Source organism: Chamaea fasciata, unplaced genomic scaffold (assembly GCF_029207755.1).
Source record: "Chamaea fasciata isolate MVZ Bird 193981 ecotype frontalis unplaced genomic scaffold, bChaFas1.0.hap1 SCAF_3, whole genome shotgun sequence".
NCBI classification, from domain to species: domain Eukaryota; kingdom Metazoa; phylum Chordata; class Aves; order Passeriformes; family Sylviidae; genus Chamaea; species Chamaea fasciata.
Window position 1 is genome coordinate 420,714 of NW_027094088.1, and position 18,640 is coordinate 439,353.

Below are 18,640 nucleotides of genomic sequence, written 5' to 3' on the forward strand. Positions count from 1 at the left end.
TCCACATGGAAGACTGAGACCAGTGAACTCATCCTCAAGGGGCAGTGGGACAGCAGAGCACCTCCAAAAATGGCTCTCAAGGCAGGAGGCTCACCACCAAAATTGTCTCTTAGGACACCAGAAGCAACATTCAACAAAGAAAATGGTTTATATACATAGGGGAGAATTGGCAGCCAGCTGTATTTTCCTATTTCCATTTCTACACGTATCAAGAAAAAGAATATCATGAATATTAAGGAAAGACAGACACTTTCAGTTTTCTGCTTTTCATAATAACTTTAAATTGCTTCTGACATGCTTTACATAATAGTCATTGAAAATATCACAAGACACACACAGAAAATTCATCATGAAACTAAACAGTGTGAAAATAAGTAATCATCTGAAGATGAAAACAGTCTGAAGTCACAATCTAACTGGCAGCTGAATACCAGGAGAGGCTTTTCCCAGAGATCTTCAGTGACAGCACAAGAAGTGAAGGACACAAACTGGGACATGATAAGTTCCTGTTAGGTACCACACAACATATTTCACCTTATGGGTGGTTTAGTCCTGGGACAGGAGTCTCCATCCTTGGAGATACGAAACACTCAGCTGGACAAGGCTTTGAGCAATCCAATCCAAATTTGGCCCTGTTTGGATCATGGGAACCTCAAGGGGTCAACTCGAGGTTAAATTATTCTGGGTTTCAAATATCATGTTCAAAAGGTTTTTTAAAACAGAGCATTTTTACCAAAAGCTGAACCTTAACATCGTACATAAGCCAGTAATAGCTTTTAAAAGCTCTACAGAAGAGATTGAGATCAATCTTCTGCAGAGGAAGCAGAATGATAAGGCAAGAAATTTCTTCTTTCTCCCTCAGAATATTCACAATTGACTCCAAGATTATGACAAGAGCATAAAATTTTTTCTTAACAAAAGCTTGTTAAAGGCATGGGCTGTCTGTGCCACTCAACAACCAGACTGCCAAATGAATAATATTATATTTGAATGAACATATTGCCCACCAACCCACTGGTAAAACATGTATTTTTGACTGCCTGGAAATCCATCCCTAACATGAAATACAAGGGACAATTTCTGAAATTGCAAACAGTTAAAAATTGCAGCAATTGGTTTTAATTTTTTTCATCCTCCCCACCTATTTCTTCTCCAAAAGCAGCTACTTGGAGTCAGTGCTATGTGACAGTCCACAGATGGGCACATTTATAATGAATTTGGAGAAGTTAAAAACACAGTGATAGCAGACACAAACCAAAAATCTGGGGAATTCTCCTTAATTAGATTACACTCGGCGCACCCTGTCTATCCGAATGAGGACACGGCAGTGGAAACCGCCTGACAGCGTCGCTAATACAACCGAGGGGCCTGTGGCAGCAGACATCTGTTTTAAACCCCTGATCCAAATCTGCCCCTAGAGGCAAACCAGCCAGGCTTTGGATGTCGGTCTGAAACGTTAAAAGTAAAATTCATACTTGCTGGGAGCAGGTGCAGCTCCACAAAACTCACCACATTTCAACGGCACCCTGGATTTCAAACAGCTCCGGCGGTCTGCAAGTGAGGCACAAGCCCAAGGAGAAATAGACTCGTTCATTATAAAACACTCAGCTATCAGCAAGGTGTAGTAAGGCTGCTTCCCAGCCTAGAAAGATCTCAAAAAAGTGACCAAAGTGCAAAGCACACTCAGCCCCTACTTGCTGCCCTACAAATCAAGGGCTTGAAAATTTTGCTATGCTGTATTTTCTTCCTCATGCTTAATTTTCTTGCATACAGACCTGCCAGAGGATCTTGCACACATCTCCTGGCTTAGAAAAGCAATAAGAACAATTTTCCTTTATTTTTTCCACCCTCTGAAAGCAGAATCTATTCATGTTTTATTACAACAGCCCACGGTACATGTCAAATATGGAGGGACCGAGGAGGAAAAGCTGGCAGTGATCCTCCTGTACATCATTTCAGACAGCAGGCACACACCTCAGAATAAATAAATAACTGTTAAGCTATCCCCATTCATGTTTATAATTAGTGCAATCTATTTAACAAACTGGCACATAATATAGGTCAATTATGTAGGTCATAATAAATTTATGAAGAACTTCAGCCTGTAGGGCACCAAAAAGACCACGTTGAGGCAGCATTTCCAAAGTTACAGTTCATTTCTGCACATGGTTTGTGAGCAGCAGTGAGGAATAACAGAGACCTCCTCAGTTTTTCTGGTTTCTGGTACTGTAGCCACAACCAGCAAGGAAAACACCAGTGGCATCCCCTGGGAGACACCCACTAGGATACAAGCACAGAACTGCCTCTCCAAAACATTGGACCAGTTACTACTTTCAGCCAAAATTGCCAGAAGCAGAAATGTCTCAAAGGTGTTTAATAGGGGAGATAGAGAAATGTGTTATTTATGCTTCCCCCATAGGAAAGGAAATGGTAACTCAGCATTTGTCTGGTATGTTTGATCATGGCCCTCTCACCCAGGGACAGATGCAGCTGCAGAGAAGCTGCAGGACATGCCAAGCCCTGCCTTGCTGGGAGTTTTGGCAAGGAATGATGAAGGACCACAGTGGAGGGCATCAGAGAGCAGCAGGTGCCATGTGGGGTTTCAGGTAAGTGACAGGACCTCAGAAGCACCTATCCTTCCCAGGATTTCTGTTTAATAATTCTCATTCGGACATCCAAAACAATTATTCTTATAACACGGGAGTGGCAGAGAGAATTTCCCAAATGGTTCCCAATAATCTGCATTCTACCTCAGGTTTGATATATATAACACACTAATCTATGAATCTAAATGTACAGGTAATATGTACAATACGAAGATATCATAGTTGAAAATTTGTCACAAATCTCAGACTATGTGGCTTAATTCTAAGACTGACCACAGTGCTGTGTGTGTGACACAGTTTCAGGAATGGATCCAAAACTCTTTAAACCACCTACACTCCATCCGAGGTCTGCAGCTGAGGGAAGGGGGTTTCCAAGAGCAGCCTGAGAACTATTCCCATGCACATAAGTAATGCTTTTCACAGGAGGGAGAAAAAACCGCAAAAAACAACTCAGTATTACATTCCCATTTCTTTGGAATCTCTAATCTTAACTGCAGCACTTTTTATGAACATATGTGCAAGACATTTCAATTTCAACAAAGGGGAATAAATACTGTGCTATTTTGCCCCGTCCCCGGGGAAACGGTGTTCCTGACAAAATACTGCTCTCTGCTGGCCTTGGCCTGCTTCTCCTCAAGGGCCTCACCTCCTGAGATCTGCCTTCCCTCGTGAAAAGGGGAAAAAAAAATCTTCTTTTGCTGACTTAGCAATCGGTGACAGGAGCATTTCTTTATTTAGGATTGAAAAAAAATATTTTTTTTTCTAAGGAAAACCACACTGATAACAGCGAGATCTTCTGTCTTGGAGAAAAAAATGCAAGTAGTCCTTCACCCCGAGTAACCCTCCAGAAGTATTCCTGTTTTCTTGCAACCTGGAAGAAGAAACAGGCTGTTGATGTAGCAGGCTCTCTGCTGTGAGGAGTTCAGATGACTGTGTGTTTCTAAATATAAGGGGGCTCAAGTCCTATTCTAGGTTTCAGGAAACTTGCTCCTTGGTGGGAATTTTCACAGCAACCCAAAATCCCAGTGACAACCACAGAATTTGAGATGGGGCTCCGTAATCTTTTACTTCGAAGGACAACTCCAGACGTGAGTAGCTCCCTAGCCCAAAACTTGCAACATCTTCACTTCCTATCCCCATTTTTTTTCCTGTTTTACCAAAAGGGATCACTCAGAACAAAGCTAACTGAAAACCAGCTTATTTGCATTGAATTTACCTTCACACTGCCACTAGATATCGCTGAGCTACACCTGGCACAGCAAGAGCCATAAAAAAATCATTTTTAGTCTGTCAATATCTCATACTTTGGGGCAAACAAGGTGATGCCATGCTGCAGACTCACCAAGACCGGTGACCATGCCCAGTATGACCACGACCATTCTCCCCTCAGTCCTGGAGATAAAGGTAATTCACCCAGCAGTCAGGCTGCATCTTTCCTGAGGTTCTCCTGTCTATTTCCTCCCAATGAGTATGCAGCTCCTGAGACTCCGTGACTGACAGGAATGTCACAGTAGCAATTTTGGGATTAACACCTACAGGAATCAGCAGAGCATTCTCAGATGTCTTTTTCTCTCAAGCTGTTGGCAGACTCATGTTTCTGTGGCGAAGAAACCCCTCAGCATGAGGACTGCTTGTGTTATTGTCCACGGAAACCAGATTCATTACCCAGTGTGCAACAAGCCAACAAACAACTGCACACTCAAAGTGACGTTTGATTCTTTGTTTCAGAGCTGCACAAGCCTGGGTGGTTGGTGGTTGTCTACAAATCAAGGGTGCCCCTCAGGACTTTCCAGGGCATTATTTATACACAGATATTTACCACTAGTAACCTCCAAAGTGCATGTTGAGGGCAACCCAAAATGTTACTGTGTTCCATGTCTATCTGTGCCCCAAATTGTCATTGTCTCTAAGCCCCTTCAACCAGAAAAGAGAACCAGAGTGGGAGGTGTCATGGGCCCTTTTAAAGTTTTTGTTCAGGAGGGGTTAGTGACATTTAGCAATTCTGTTTCCAGTGGTTATTTATTGTCATTTTTTTGCCTGTTCCTGTTTCACTTGTTGGTAAACTTATTTTTTCACCCAGATCTATTTGTGTTCATTCCTTATTGGTGGAAGGAGATTGGTTAAAACTAAAGGGAGATAACTCACTTAGAGCATCCATCTCTTAAATTGTCTTAAACCAAAATGCTACAGCCTCTCTATTAGGACTGGTTAGTAATTATCATACGAACTATGTGACCCACCAAATTTCTGTACATGCTCAGGTCTTCACCTGGCCAGCACCTTTTTGACCTACGGGCGTGATTTTTTAGTACTGTAATGAACATATTTCAGCTGTAGGATACATGGATCTTGAGTGTTTTACCAAGTTGGCAATGGATATACATCAACATCCTGATGTACATCATCCATGAGCTCGTTATCCCCACGGTGACCTTGACTAAGTGACGGTGACGTTAGCTACCATCTGACTCAAGATAATTTTTACACATTCCACATTCTTCGGCACTGTTTCTCCACACCTTTCTGTATTTGCGGCGTTTCGCCTTCTATTTTTTTTGTTGTGGTTGTTGAGGGCGTGCGAGCGGCGCCCCCCGCCCTGAGGGACTCGGCCCCGCCCCGCCCTCCCCTCACGGCCCCGCCCCGCCCTCCCCTCACGACCCCGCCCTCCCCTCACGGCCCCGCCCCGCCCTCCCCTCACGACCCCGCCCCGCCCCGTCCTCCCCTCACGGGGCCGCGCCTGCGCCGTGGGGCGGGGCCCCCGCGAGCCGGGCGGCGGCGGTGCCATGGCGGGGCCGGCGGGGGCGGCGTGAGTCCGGGAGGGAGGGAGGAGGGAGGGAGGAAAAGGGAGGAAAAAGGAAGGAGGAAGTGCGGGCGGCGGGACACTGGTCTGTGTGTGAGCCAGGGGCAGCCCGCGAGGTGGGCCGGGTGGAGCCTGCGCCGGCCCGCGCTCTGCCGGCCTCCCGCCTGCATTCCCGGCTCCGGGGCGGCAGCGGGAAGCATTTCCCTTGCGGCGAATCTTGGCGTCCCCTGACAAAGGCAGGGAAGGGACAGCCGCGATTCTCTCCAGGCGAACGGCGGGAGGGGGGTTGGCGCTTCCAGGCTGCCGTGCCTCCTGATTTTTCCAGCCCCCGCTTTCCTGCGGTGCCGCCCCGGAGGATCAGCCGGTCCCTGCGGCTTTTGTCCCTCCGGTGACATTTAGCGCCGCTGTAGCTGCGGCTGAGGCCTGCCCGGCACCAGGAGGATCGGAGTGATCGCCCCACAGACCTGCAGCGATCGCCACCTGCATGTCTCTCTCTGCGTGCTGAAAGAAGCCAGGAAGATTTTTCATTTAGTTGCAATGCCATCTTTCTGATTTCTGTGTCATGACAGTCAGCAGTTCCGTTTCCCTTAAGCTGATCCATTCTCTATGTGTATATGTGCCTGTGATTTTGTTTTACTCCATTTTTGTGAAATTTTGTCTTGCCTGTTTTTGGAAGTACTCTGTAATCATCTTGATTTTAAATTCTTCCCCTTCACGCCTTCTGTATGTTTCTCGAATTCACATCAAGGGGTTACGTACGTGTCAAAAACCTTATTTAACTCAGCTTCATCAGTTGGTTTCCTTTCTCTTTATTAAGCTATCATAAAAGTAAAATATGTAATTTTGTTCCCCATAAATCACCACCGCCTGTTTTTTAATCATCTGAATGATGCTGTGTGAGGGCTTGCAGATTTTGTGGGTTGTGCTTTGCTGGGGTTTCTTTCCTGGTATTGGAGGTGGAGGCGGAGGGCACTCAATTCCCTGGATCTTGCATCTTGCGTTTCAGACATTAATTTTAAATTGTCCTTGTCCTGTCTTCTGGGACCTCCCTCACCATCCAGGAACTAACAAAGATAACTAACCACCCAGAGAAGCTGTGGGATCTTCATCCTCAGAGTTTTTTAAAATGCTCTTGGATGTAGCCTTTGGCCACATGGAGGGTTCCAACAGCTGCCCCTGCTGTGAGCAGGAGGTGTGATAAGGGACCTCTCCCACCTCAGTTACTGTGTTTTATCTTCTCTGAACCCTCCTTATATTGTGCCTTGTTAGGAAGGGGGAATGGGGGAAAAGAAGATTTGGGCTGCTCCATGCCTTAAAGGTAGCTGTGGGACTGAGAGGTGCTAAATGAGGCTGCATCCCTTCTGTTCATTGGGAAAGTAGTGTCCAGTGCCGTGGGCATCAGACTTTTAGATCCTTCTGGCAGGTTGGGAAAATAAAACAGATCTTTTCTCTTCTTGGATGTAGGAGTGATGTGGGAACCTCCTGTTCTGCGTGAAGGACAAGGGACAGACCACTTGATGAAGGGAAGAAACAAAACATCCCGTTAAATGGAAGCCATGAAGATATCAAAGCGGTTCTTCGCTTTCGGGATTTTGACATGCATAGCTGTTTATGTTGCATACATAAAATGGCACTTGGGCTCCAGACCATTTGTGGGAGCCACAGAAGGAGTAGCTGAAAGCAGGGGAGATAAACTGACCCATCAGGCAGTGACCACAGATCTCTCTGTCTTTTATGGAATTATGTTTGATGCAGGAAGCACGGGAACTCGCATCCATATATTTAAATTTGCCCAGCAGCCAAGAGGTATGTCCTGCTCATTGCATGACAGATTAAGTCTTCCATAAGCTGTGGAGGAGATGATTGATGACAAGTTTCTAGGGTTTACTTGAACATACATGCTTCAGGTCTTTCCAGAGAGCCATCAGGAGGTATGTTATGGTTCAGGCATGTGTATTTGGATGAAGTTATGAAAACATTCAACATGTATGCTATAATGCTCTAATGTCAGAATATGAAGTAAATAGCAGCTGTACTTCTAGAGTAGTGTCTTGAAGAAAGTCAATTTTTCATCACACTGGTGGAAGAGAGAATTATAAATTCAAACTGCTTATTTCCCCAAATTTTTTAGGTTGTTTGGTGTCTCCGGTTCCTGGCAGTGAGCTGCTTCTCTCGACAGTGTCTGGTTTAGTGCATCCTTGGCTTCAGTTTGTTTAAACTGCAAAACAAAACAGAAATTGCAAATCATTTGATTAAAATTGCTGTGTAATGCATCTGGACAGAAACTACTACTGAGAATTTAGACAAAATTACAAAAAAGCTCCAGCTTTCCTCTGGAGTAGTAAGCTTCATTTGTTTATATGTTGTCAGCTCCCATTTGTGAAACTCTTACAGATCAAAGAACCTGGTTGGGGCTGTGAGCAGGTTATCTAAAGGCTCTGTTGAGGATTAGCAGTGTGGTGTATGGTGTGATTGGCCTCTGGGGAGCACCTTAGGGCCACGTAATGGCTTGATGTAAGGCTCAGCCACCACAGGTGTTGAACAACAGTCCATGGCTTTCCTTCTTTTCCTGTATCTCCATGTTTTTGCATCTTCCTTGCCTGCTTCGTTTGAAACACAATTTCAGAATGTATCAGAGCAAATTTTATGGAGTATAGTGTTGCCTGGACTGCAGGTTTGTACAAGGTACTACAGCTTTCCAAAATACTGAAGTCAATAGACAGAGGCTTCAAGTGACTTCTATTCGCACGTAAAAATGGAATTTTAAAAATGGTTTTATTTTTGTGTATGCAAAATTATTTGTACCACTACTTATTTTGGAATACTGCTTTTGAACAGAGACTCCCAGATTAACCCATGAGACGTTTAAAGCTCTGAAACCAGGCCTGTCTGCATATGCTGATGATGTCGAAAAGGTAATTTAAGTTACTTCTTTCCTGCCTTCCTTACCTTCTGATTTGCAGGGACTTAGGGACTCCTAAGGGCCAGACTTAGACCCAGCTCATAGTGTTTTACAAAAGCCTTTGCTTTCCAAGAATTTGTCATACTACCTTTTGTAGCAAAAAAAATTTGATGGCAGAGAGTTCTGTTTCACTGTTTGAAAAAGTGACTTTTTCTGTTTTGGACCTGTTGATCAATAATTCCCATTACATCCACTAGGCCTTATGCTGCAGTGGGATGGTGAGTCCTGCACCTCTCTTGACCCCTTATGATACCAGTTTGTCTCTGTTTCACATTTACAGTGAATGTAGGTAGCTCTGATCACCCTTTTGATCTTTTAAAAGAGTTTTTAAAATGCTTTTTATTGTTCTTTCTCTGCTCACAGAGTGGCCAGGGAATAAAGGAGCTCCTGGAGGTGGCAAAGAAGGAAGTTCCTATGGAGCTGTGGAAGTTTACTCCTCTGGTCCTGAAAGCCACAGCTGGCCTACGGCTGCTGCCAGGAGAGAAAGCTCAGAAGTTGCTGGAAAAGGTATTGTCTCTTGTCTTTCCATTTTCTTTCCAGAGAACATGCTCCTGTTAAACATGCAGCACCCTGGGACATTCCTGGAAGCAAGGGTGTCCATCTCCTGCCTTTCCCATGTATGTATAATACCGTGAGGGTCACCAGTTCCAGCAAAGCAAATGGGATTCCTCCCCATGTCCATCTCTTGTTAATGGCATTTCTGAGCAGTCCTCGTGCTTGAAAACCCTTCGCATCCATCCCTGGTTCTGCATCAAACTGCAGGGCCAGCACATAAAGGCTGCTGCTTGCTGGACTCTGGAACTTCAAACAAAGTGGTGAGCAGCAGTTGAGATCTGACCCAAGAAGAGGAGTAGTAGTGTAAAACTGGGGTTTTAAAAAGCTTGTTTTTCAGCTGAAGAAGTATTTCTCTGAATGTAGCTTTTCTTTGAACTACAGGTGAAGGAGATTTTTCAGGCCTCTCCCTTCTTTGTGAGGGACAATTGCGTGTCGATAATGAACGGAACTGATGAAGGTAAGGAACTTTATGGAGACTCTTTCTGCAGTCCTGGAAATTCCTGCTGCACTGTGACAAGTCCCTCCCTGCTGTAGTGGGAAGGCATATGACAAAAGCAGAGTTTTTATGTGGCCACAGGCAGTGCCTGCCAAAGAAATCTTGTACCATGTTTTCCAATTTGAAGTTCTGAGCTCTGTCCTGATCTTGAAAGCTCTGAGTGTTGAGCAGTTGCTGTAGCATCACCAGAAAGCCACTGTGCAGTCAGCACTTCTGGGAAAGTTTCTGAATATCTGCTTGTTGAGATGATCTTCAACAACTGGGTTAGCCCACTCTGCTCTGGATAATGCTTATCAGAGCTCTCTGGAAGTATTTGATCATAATGTTTATTATAACTCATGTGAGTTCAATCTGAAAAAAAATTGTTATATAGAGAAGAAAATACATGCTGTAGTAAGTTCATGTTCATCCAAAAATGTTGAGGACAGAATGTCAAAATTCTAAGTAACTCAGTGTTGAAATGTGTTTTAAATCTGCTCAGAAACCAAGTATTAAAATAGCTGAGGCTGTTTATGAGTTTCTCTTCTTGCTACTTAATGGAGAAAAGACATTGTTTTCCTTTTGCTTTAAAATCAGTAATAGCAATGATAGCCAAGGTTCAGCCAAGGATTGAAGTGGGCCGTGCTCTCTGGCATGCCTTGGGTTTTAATCACATGAATAAATATTTGAATTTGTTAACATAAGGCCACTGATTCACCTAATTTATGGGGAACAGTTTATAAAACAAGAAGAGGACCAAAACAGCATAGCTCACAAAATTGCTTAGAGGAAAACAGGCAAAATTAGAACACTGAAAGATGAAAATACTTAGTATTCATAAAGAAAAGTGGAATGCCTGACATCAAACAGAAGCAAACAATGGATGTTTTCCTAGAAAATGAACAATGGGTGTTTCAGTCTCTTTGTCTTTTAGCTAAGGACTGTAGCCTTTGTGACTTCCTGCCCAAGTTTTTGACCTGTGAAATACAGAGTTCTCCAAACATTTCATGGAGTTCTCTCCCAAATATCACATAAGCTCTGAGAGAAGGTCATTCTCTTTGTTCAAATAGTCTAATCTTGGTCTTGTCAGCCACTGACAGTTCTGGAAACCTTGTAATATGGCTTGACTTACTTGTTGCTGCTGTTAGATTAAATGTTATGATCTAAGCATGTGTCTTCTGAATCTTTTCCTTATTAGGTATTTCAGCCTGGATCACAATAAATTTTTTAACAGGTATGTGTACATGAGCATGTGTATAAAGATATGACCAATGCTGTGAAGTTCCTGCTCTTTTCTGCCCCTGTGTGGAATTTGCTCATTCACTGGGGTGGAATGGGAGACAGAAGACTCTGAGAAGTCAGCAGTTTGTTTTTGGCCTGGCCTATTTAAGTCATTAGGATTTTGTCCATTTACTTGATGGAGTGAGGAGTTTAATCCTTTTTCCTTGATGTTCAATGTAGCTTTTCTTCCAGTTCTCTGTAGGGTACCAGAGCATTTTATTCCTTTTTAGAGCCTCCTGTGACTCTGGCTAAATTTTTTGTGTGAATATTCTAGATGTGTTTGGCAGCTGCAGAGAGTAAAAGAAAGTGCTGTGCTACTTCCTTACAGATTTATAACACATAAATGCCACGGGTGTTTACATTGCTGAGTGAGAAAAGGGTAGCTGAAGAGTAGAGAGAAAACTAAGCTGAGGACCTCTCTGACAATACATGAAGCACTCTGCCATCCAAGTGCTCTGCTCAGCACACAGGGCTTTGGGCAGTGTGCTCTGGAGCTTTTTATGCTCCCAGGAAATATCAGAAAGGTCAGTGATCTTCAAAGGTCAGCTGTCATGAGGTAAACTGAGGTACTGGGCACAGACTGTCTTTGTCAGGAAGGTGCATTTGAAGGATCTAACTGAGAAGAGCTAGATCTGAATGAGAGCAGACAGAGGTCTTGGCTGGCAGCAGGAAGAATTCCAAGAGAGCTGAGTCTCTTAGGCCAGCTCTTTTCAGTCTGTCATCCCTTTGGCCATAGGAATCTAGAAAATATTGCTAAGGGATGAGGGAGAGGTGGCCAAGAAAACCACATTCCTCTGTGTTACAAAGTGGTTACCAGAGCAGAGTTTGCAAAAGGTCTTTGCATCCAAAATGTTTAGAAATGCAATAACCAAAGCTGCTGTGATTAGGACAGGAACAGCCACCAAAGAAATAAGAAACTCTTGTCACTTTAAGATTTTCAGGTCTGATAAAGCCAAAATCAGTGTCCAGTAGATAACTGTAATTTAGTGCTGTGCGGAAGCTGAGGGAGTGGAGTTAGATTGTTCTCTTTCCTTACCACTGTGCTTCTGGGTTTGTTCCTAGCCAGTTTTTCACAGTGCCCACCGTGGCTTTCTCTGTTCTGTCACACATTTCAGGCAGGCTAGATGACCCGCAGAAGAGGAGTGTGGGGATGCTGGATTTGGGTGGTGGCTCAACACAGATCACCTTCCTCCCGCGCACCAAGGTAATGTGAGCATGCACACTGTGGGGGAATGCTGCTGCAGGAATCTCTGACTGTTCAGATTTCTTTCCTCTGGAAACAGAGCAAGAGTTTTGTCAGGGTGACATGACTTGGTCATATGTGCCTTTTTACAGTCAGTCCCAGAGGCATTCACAACTCTATGTCCAGCTCCATGGGTTAGTGGTGCTTGTGCCGGGGCTGCTTTATCTCATGGAGGACACCAAGTTCACCTGAACGTCTTAATCCTTGGCTTTCAGTTTGTACAGCTTATAACAAAGAACCCAAAAAGCAAGGCTATTAATAAATTCAAATCCAGCATTTGAATTTACAAATTTACACTGGGGTTTAAGAACACAGTAAGGTGCCTTCTCAATCCTTGTTTTTGATTGTCCTGAGTTCACTCAGTTGCAAATGAATGCCATTTTTGCTTCCTGGTGTGGCTTTTTTACAGGTGTTCTGTGAAGCCTTGTCCTTCTGGTATTGTAAGGCTCTGGCCTGAGCAGAGATAGTGCTCATAGTAAAGCTGCATAAAAGCAGAGGGATGGGATGCTGCATCCAGTGTCCCAGCCTGGGATAATCAAGACATTGCACTGTTTCAGCAGAATGACAAGGGATGTGGAGGGTCCAGGGTGAGGAAATTCTGGACATAGAGAAGGAGTTAAGATAAGAGCAGCACGAGCGGCCCTGTGGCCTGAGCTTTGCTCCCCACAAACACTCTAGCTGTGCTGATGCACTTGGGGAACAGGCAAGCCTTTCATTCCTTCAGACCAAAGGCTGATCCTCGCTCTGTTCCTTGGCAAGCACAGGGATGTGCTTTTCCTCTGGCTTGTGCAAGTTCACAGATGAATTCACTCCAGTAGGAAGTTAATGCGTGCCTGGCCTTCCTATTAGTTTGCACACGGTTCCTGTAGTAGGGATCACGTGAAGAGGCAGTTGCTGTAGCCTCTGGACAAAAGCAGTTAAGAGCTGGAGTAAGGATTCCTTTTTAATGAAAGTGATTTTTTTATAGAGCATATTGGTGTGGGCACAAGTATAACCAGTTTAAACCCTGTCATGTGAAGACACTCATAGGTCCAGGTTTTGTGGTTGTCTTGCCTATCAGCAGTCAAATTGAAATCCTTGCAAATTCATCATTTCTCTCTGAATCATGCTAGGATTGTTTCACGTTTTTCCCGATGTGTTGGAAGATTACCTTGTTGATGTTTGCTGCCGGCTGGCAGAAACCTGCCAGTGACACCTTTTTCTCCCTCCAGGCAACTCTCCAGACATCTCCATCTGGCCACACAACTTCATTTCAGATGTTTAACCACACCTACAAGCTGTATTCATACAGGTTAGTTGTGGAGAAGAGAGCACAGTGCTCAGATAAAAGCTTTCTATGAAGCCAGGGAGACTGAGTTGTTTTTCTGGAGTGGGATCCTTCCAAATGAATACTGTGAAGAAGCAGAGAAACTTGAGCCACGTGATTTTGGTGGATTAACCTTGGCTGCCCACCATGTGTTCACCAAATCCTTCTATCACTCCTATTCTATTAACAGGACGGGAAAGAAAATATGACAAAAAGCTCATGGGTCAAAATAAGGACAAGGAGGTCACCTGTTACTGTCATGGGCAAAACAGGCTTGACTTTAATTTAATTTGTTTAGTATTTAATGTTATTTATTGCCAATTAGACAGTAAGATAATGAGAAATAAGAACAAAATCAAAAACACTTTCCCTCCACCTCTCCCTCCTTCCCAGGCTCAGCTTCACTTCCAGCTTTTATACCTTCTCCACTGAGCAGCACAGGAAGATGGAGAATGGGGTTTGCAGTCAGTTCATAATACTTTGTCTCTCTTACTTCTTCTTCCTCACTGTCTTCTCTGCTCCCAGAGTTTTGGGCAGAGGCCAGCAGCTTCTTCCTGCCCGTGTTTGCTGTGCAATGTGTTTGGGCTCAGAAAGTCAGATCTGTATGCAATGTCTGGACTGCCTTTGAGGAGGGTAAGAGTACCCAGTGAGGTACTAGGAGTTAGGGAAATGCCATTGGCAGTTCTCCAAGACCAGATTACAACTGACAGCTGTTGCCTGAGCCTTTTCAAAGAGAAATTATCCTTCTGCATAAGATAATATGAGAGCAGGCTGTCACGCTGTTCCCCTCATGTGCACGAGCTGCTGACTTGAGCCACTTTGCCCTGGCTGTGTAGAGGAGACTGGCATGTCCCAGCTAGGTTGTCAGTGGAGTATCGGGGGAAGGATGTCTGTTGCTCACAGAGGTTTTTCTCCCTTTGCAGTTACCTGGGACTTGGGCTGATGTCAGCAAGGCTTGCCATTTTGGGAGGAGTCGAGGGAAAACCCTGTAAGTTATGGGCATTCCTCAGATCCTGGATCTGAGCTCAGGGTGTGTAGTCCTGTGTTGGGGGGAGGAGGGACGTGGGCTCCTGTCACCATGTCTGGGTGCATTTGAGATGAATGCAGGAGGTGACACTGAGAGATCCCAGGGGACCTGGATTCTTGCCAGCCTCAGGTTGGGGGCGGGTATGGGACATCCAAACCATGGCTGGGCTGTGGAGGGGCTTTGCTGAGGCTGCAGGGCAGTATGGAGCAGGGCTGAGGTGAAGGATCTGAATTTACTCTTTATGTCTTTTCCTAACGTGGCTTTGTTTTACTTCTGCAGTAGGAGAAGGAGAGGAATTGATCAGCCCTTGTTTACCACCTGGCTTCAAATCTGAGTGGCAGCATGCTGAGATAGTGTACAAAATTAAAGGACAGAAGGCAGGTATAGTGATTTATCACTCTTGCTATCTAGGTTAGCTGCTATTAGCACAGTAAATGATACACTCTCATCCTCTTTCAAAGGCACCAGACTGTTTACTGTTCTGTCTGGCTCCTCGTGCTGTGCTGTCAAAGAGATCCTACCGTTCCTTTGTCTTGTGCTATGATGTATCTGTCCAGTCAGTAAAGCTGCTAGAAGTGATGCAGATGGAGTTGAGCAGTCCTTGAACAGGTCTTTCAAAATCCTTCTGCCTCAAATTACGTTGTCCATCTCTGATCTATCACATAGTCCCAACCTGAGGATGGTAGGTGTCTGCCTCTGGAAGAAGATGCAGAGTTTTGCGATTTTGCAAAAAGGAGCCTGTTTCTGGCAGATCCTAAATAAATTCTATATACATTTAACTGTCAGCCTGTAATATGATGGGGGTTTTTTGGTCTTCTTTTAGGTGAGCCTCTGTATGAGTCTTGTTCTAACAAAGTGGCAAAGATGCTCTACAAAAAAGTGCACAGAGCTGAGGAAGTGAAGGACCTGGACTTTTACATTTTCTCCTACTACTACGACTGTGCAGCAGAGGCTGGTCTCATAGGTATGTCTGCTCCTGGGTTGGTTTCATTTTAAATGGCAAGTTAAGGAAGCAGTGGGAACACTTGCACACATCATGATGCTTTGCTAAGCTGTCATGGAAATTAGTCTGTTGTTACACTGCTGTGCAGCATTGATCTTGACTTGATATTAATTTCTATAGAGAAGATGCTGGGGCTGAGAAATAGGACCTACAGCCTTTGATAATAGTTTTTAAACAAACTATTTGCATTTCAGAAATGGTTGATGCCTAATTAGCTCTACAGTCCAAAACAGGAAAATCTTCATCATGATAAACAAATTTCTTGGGCAGTAAAGCAGTAAAAATTATTTGGGCAGTGTGTTTGCTTCACTGACCTTTTTAGATGGAATGAAGATTTTCAGATATTTCTGCATGCATTCAGAATGCATCACATCTCTTTTCCAGTGGTGTGCTTATGTACAAAAAGCTGTCATAGTCAGTGGCAAAAAGCAGATAATGAGATCTCAAGTTAGTTTGGACAAACATACCCCCCTCCTCAGCCACTCTCTTTTTACAAATAATTTCAGATTTAACGTGTTGCAGAGCAGCACTGCCCTGTCAGATCTGGTCACAGGTGTTCACTGGACAGGGCACTGCAGAAATGGGGGTCAGGTGAGATGGTCTGTAAGCTCTGGTTCTGTAGAAAAAAAGGCTAAAGGTTCTTCATAGACCAAGGCCTTTGAATCTATATTGAGAATCTTTTGAAGGTTCTTTTACCCTTATAACTGATCTGAATTTTGGCATTGATTTCAGTGGCTCAAGATTTGATTTCCAAACAACTTTTATGACTTGAGTCCACAATTGCCTTTATACAAAGACCATAAAAAACTGTGGGTTTTTTTTCTTTTAGATAAAGAAAAAGGAGGAAGCTTAACTGTCAGTGACTTTGAAATTGCAGCTAAATATGGTGAGTAAAATACAAACACACACTAGTAATTGTGTGTAAATTCATTCAAGGTGGTAAATGTGGGACACACTAAGAAGCCTGATGCTCTTAAGTAAATATTGAGTCCCTCTAAATAGCATCTAACCAACATTTCTGCTGATTTCTGAAAATCTCACCTATTTTTATATTAATTTTTGCTTTTGCAGTGGGTATTATTTTGAGTTTATCTTTTCTTTTTCTTTTATTTTGTTTGGATTTTTTTTTATTTGCTTTTGTCAACACTTTTTGAGTGCTGGTGCTTAAGAAAGATAACATACCTGAGTTGCTCAGCTATTGGAAGACTTGAAATAAATAGAAGAAAGGCTCTTTTGCTGGAGAGATACAAGAAACTGCTGTCCTAGGGGAGAGACAGATTGTCTTGATCTTCCTTACAAAGCTTATGTGCTTACCCTAATGTGTGTAATGTAATTTAAGGCCCATTGTAACAGGTTTCACCACTGCACAGTTCAACTGACAAGAGCTGTTTTGTGGATTCATTTGAGATTTTTCACAGCAGGGCTGTTGTTAGACCTGAGCCCACAGTGTGCATTCAGACACTGTTTTCTTTCTTCTCAGTTTGTAAGACCATGGAAATCAGCCCTGGAAACAGCCCTTTCCTCTGCATGGACCTCACATACATCACCTTCCTGCTGCAGGAACTGGGCTTCCCGAAGAGCCAAGGCTTTAAGGTGAAGCTCAGAGTGGATTTCTGGGGAGAGTGGGCAGGAGGGTGCCAAGGCAGGAGTCATCCTGCCAGGAGCTTGGTTCTTGATTTACCTTCTTGCTACAGCACATGGTCTGCAGTGGTGGGTGCTGCAACACTCTTGCCACAGTGGTGTAACTCTACGTCATAATCTTCAGCATTGTATCCACCTTGCATGCTTCAGGGTCTCCCGAAGAATTGTGTTTTAACTTTTCTGCTTGTTTGTTTTTGTTTGTTTTTTTTTTGTCCAGCTTGCCCGGAAAATTGACAATGTTGAAACGAGCTGGGCACTAGGAGCCACTTTCCATTACATCGACTCACTCAATAGACTGCAGTACTAACACTCCTAGAAAGTGGCTTTTTGGAATTTCCGTGTTTTGGAAGCCCAGCATGGGAGACCCTATTGAAGGGTGTGCTTTTGGCTTCCAGAGTCCTTTGGAAGATCACCATGAACTACACTCCTTGCCTCCTACTCCCTGTCAAGTCCCCACCATCACTAGCTCTTTTTTACAGTGCAGAGTGTAAAGGAAAAGCCTTGATTTGACAGCATGTGCCGTCAGCTTAATGTAAAACTTGATCATTGTGGAAGGAAGACCAGGACTCTGCAGGACATCTATGATCTCTATGAGAAAAACACACCTTTTTTGGAATATGCCTGTACTATGTGCTCGCAGTGTGCTGAAGTTGCTGAACGGTCACTCCAGAAGGAACTCTTTACCGTCCTGATTTCAGGGGTTTTTTTCCCTGTTTGTCAGCAGTTTTCAGTCATGGTTTTTATTTTACTACTTCTGTGTTCGAAGGTAAACTTGTGTGTGTGCAGAAATGGTGCATTTACACATTATGCTGCTGACAGGCAGCAGCTTTGAAATGCAGCATGGAAGTCACAGCTCTGTCTTCCAGTTGCTGGAGGAGAAAAGCTCAGGAAGACTCTAGAACTGGATAGAGGCTTGGAGGCATGAGTTGAAGCCTGTGTGCTCTGTAGGGTTAAAGCCTAATGTTGTTTCCCTGGCTGTTGGGAGGTGGATGGTGGAAGGCAACATCAGATTTGCTGGATGACCAAGGCCTGGGAGCTGGGTACAAGGATAATGATGGATTTGACAGTGCCAGAGCTGGGTAGAGGAAGACAGAGGAAGACAGAGGAACAAGATGCAACCACAAAAATAAACCCTGAGCATGGCTCACTGGACATTGCAGACTTTAGTGCCCTAGCAAGGCTGATGCGGGGCTGGGGATGAATGCATTTGCATGGTATTTTGAGTTTTTCTTCCTGCAGACACATCTGTGCTAAATGAATGTATTGTGGTTGCAGTGAGCCAGGGCAGGGTAGCTGAGGTGCTCCACTCCAACAGTGCCTGGCACACGGGCAGGGAGTGATCACAGGGGCTGGAGGGGATAAGCTGTGCTTTTTGTAATCTAACTGTGGATTTGTGATGTATTTGATGAATGTATAGAGAAGACCCAAGTGGTGTTTTGGGGGTGCAGGAGAGCCCAGCTTCCCCGAGAGCCCTGACTCATGGGCCCAGGGCAGCAGTGCACGACACGGCAGCCTGCCGCGTGCCGCGGCTGCTGGCTCCGTGTACCGGGGACACTTGAACCTCGCTGTGCCGACAATAAACCCCCAAGTTAAAATCAGGACGTGGTGCTGGGGTGCCTTTTAGCGCCGGAGCCCCACGCAGGGTGGGATGAGGAATGCCTGCGCTGACGCCATCCCCGACCTTGGTGCCGTCAGTCACTCCGCCATCGCAGCCCTCCGGTGCCATCCCCCGCCCCCACGC

General features: G+C 44.5%; 1 protein-coding gene across 1 annotated transcript; it reads left to right on the forward strand.

The window, feature by feature from the left end:
* The first annotated feature begins 5,341 nt into the window (after window positions 1-5,341).
* On the forward strand, window positions 5,342-18,497 carry ENTPD6 (ectonucleoside triphosphate diphosphohydrolase 6). The gene is made up of 14 exons (XM_066177610.1): window positions 5,342-5,412; window positions 6,871-7,212; window positions 8,245-8,321; window positions 8,732-8,875; window positions 9,305-9,380; window positions 10,597-10,632; window positions 11,795-11,883; window positions 13,134-13,213; window positions 14,152-14,216; window positions 14,535-14,636; window positions 15,079-15,219; window positions 16,088-16,144; window positions 16,739-16,851; window positions 17,117-18,497. Exons 2-14 carry the CDS (start codon window positions 6,954-6,956, stop codon window positions 17,204-17,206), a joined length of 1,329 nt encoding a protein of 442 aa, XP_066033707.1. The 5' UTR covers window positions 5,342-5,412; window positions 6,871-6,953; the 3' UTR covers window positions 17,207-18,497.
* Window positions 18,498-18,640: the final 143 nt, after the last annotated feature.

Bases quoted from the DNA above. Each gene is read 5' to 3' on its own strand.
- ENTPD6 (XM_066177610.1), top strand. From the start codon at position 6,954: ATGGAAGCCATGAAGATATCAAAGCGGTTCTTCGCTTTCGGGATTTTG. The intron at 7,213-8,244 runs GTATGTCCTGCT...GCTTTTGAACAG, and splicing joins ATTTGCCCAGCAGCCAAGAG to AGACTCCCAGATTAACCCAT. The intron at 10,633-11,794 runs GTATGTGTACAT...CACACATTTCAG, and splicing joins CACAATAAATTTTTTAACAG to GCAGGCTAGATGACCCGCAG.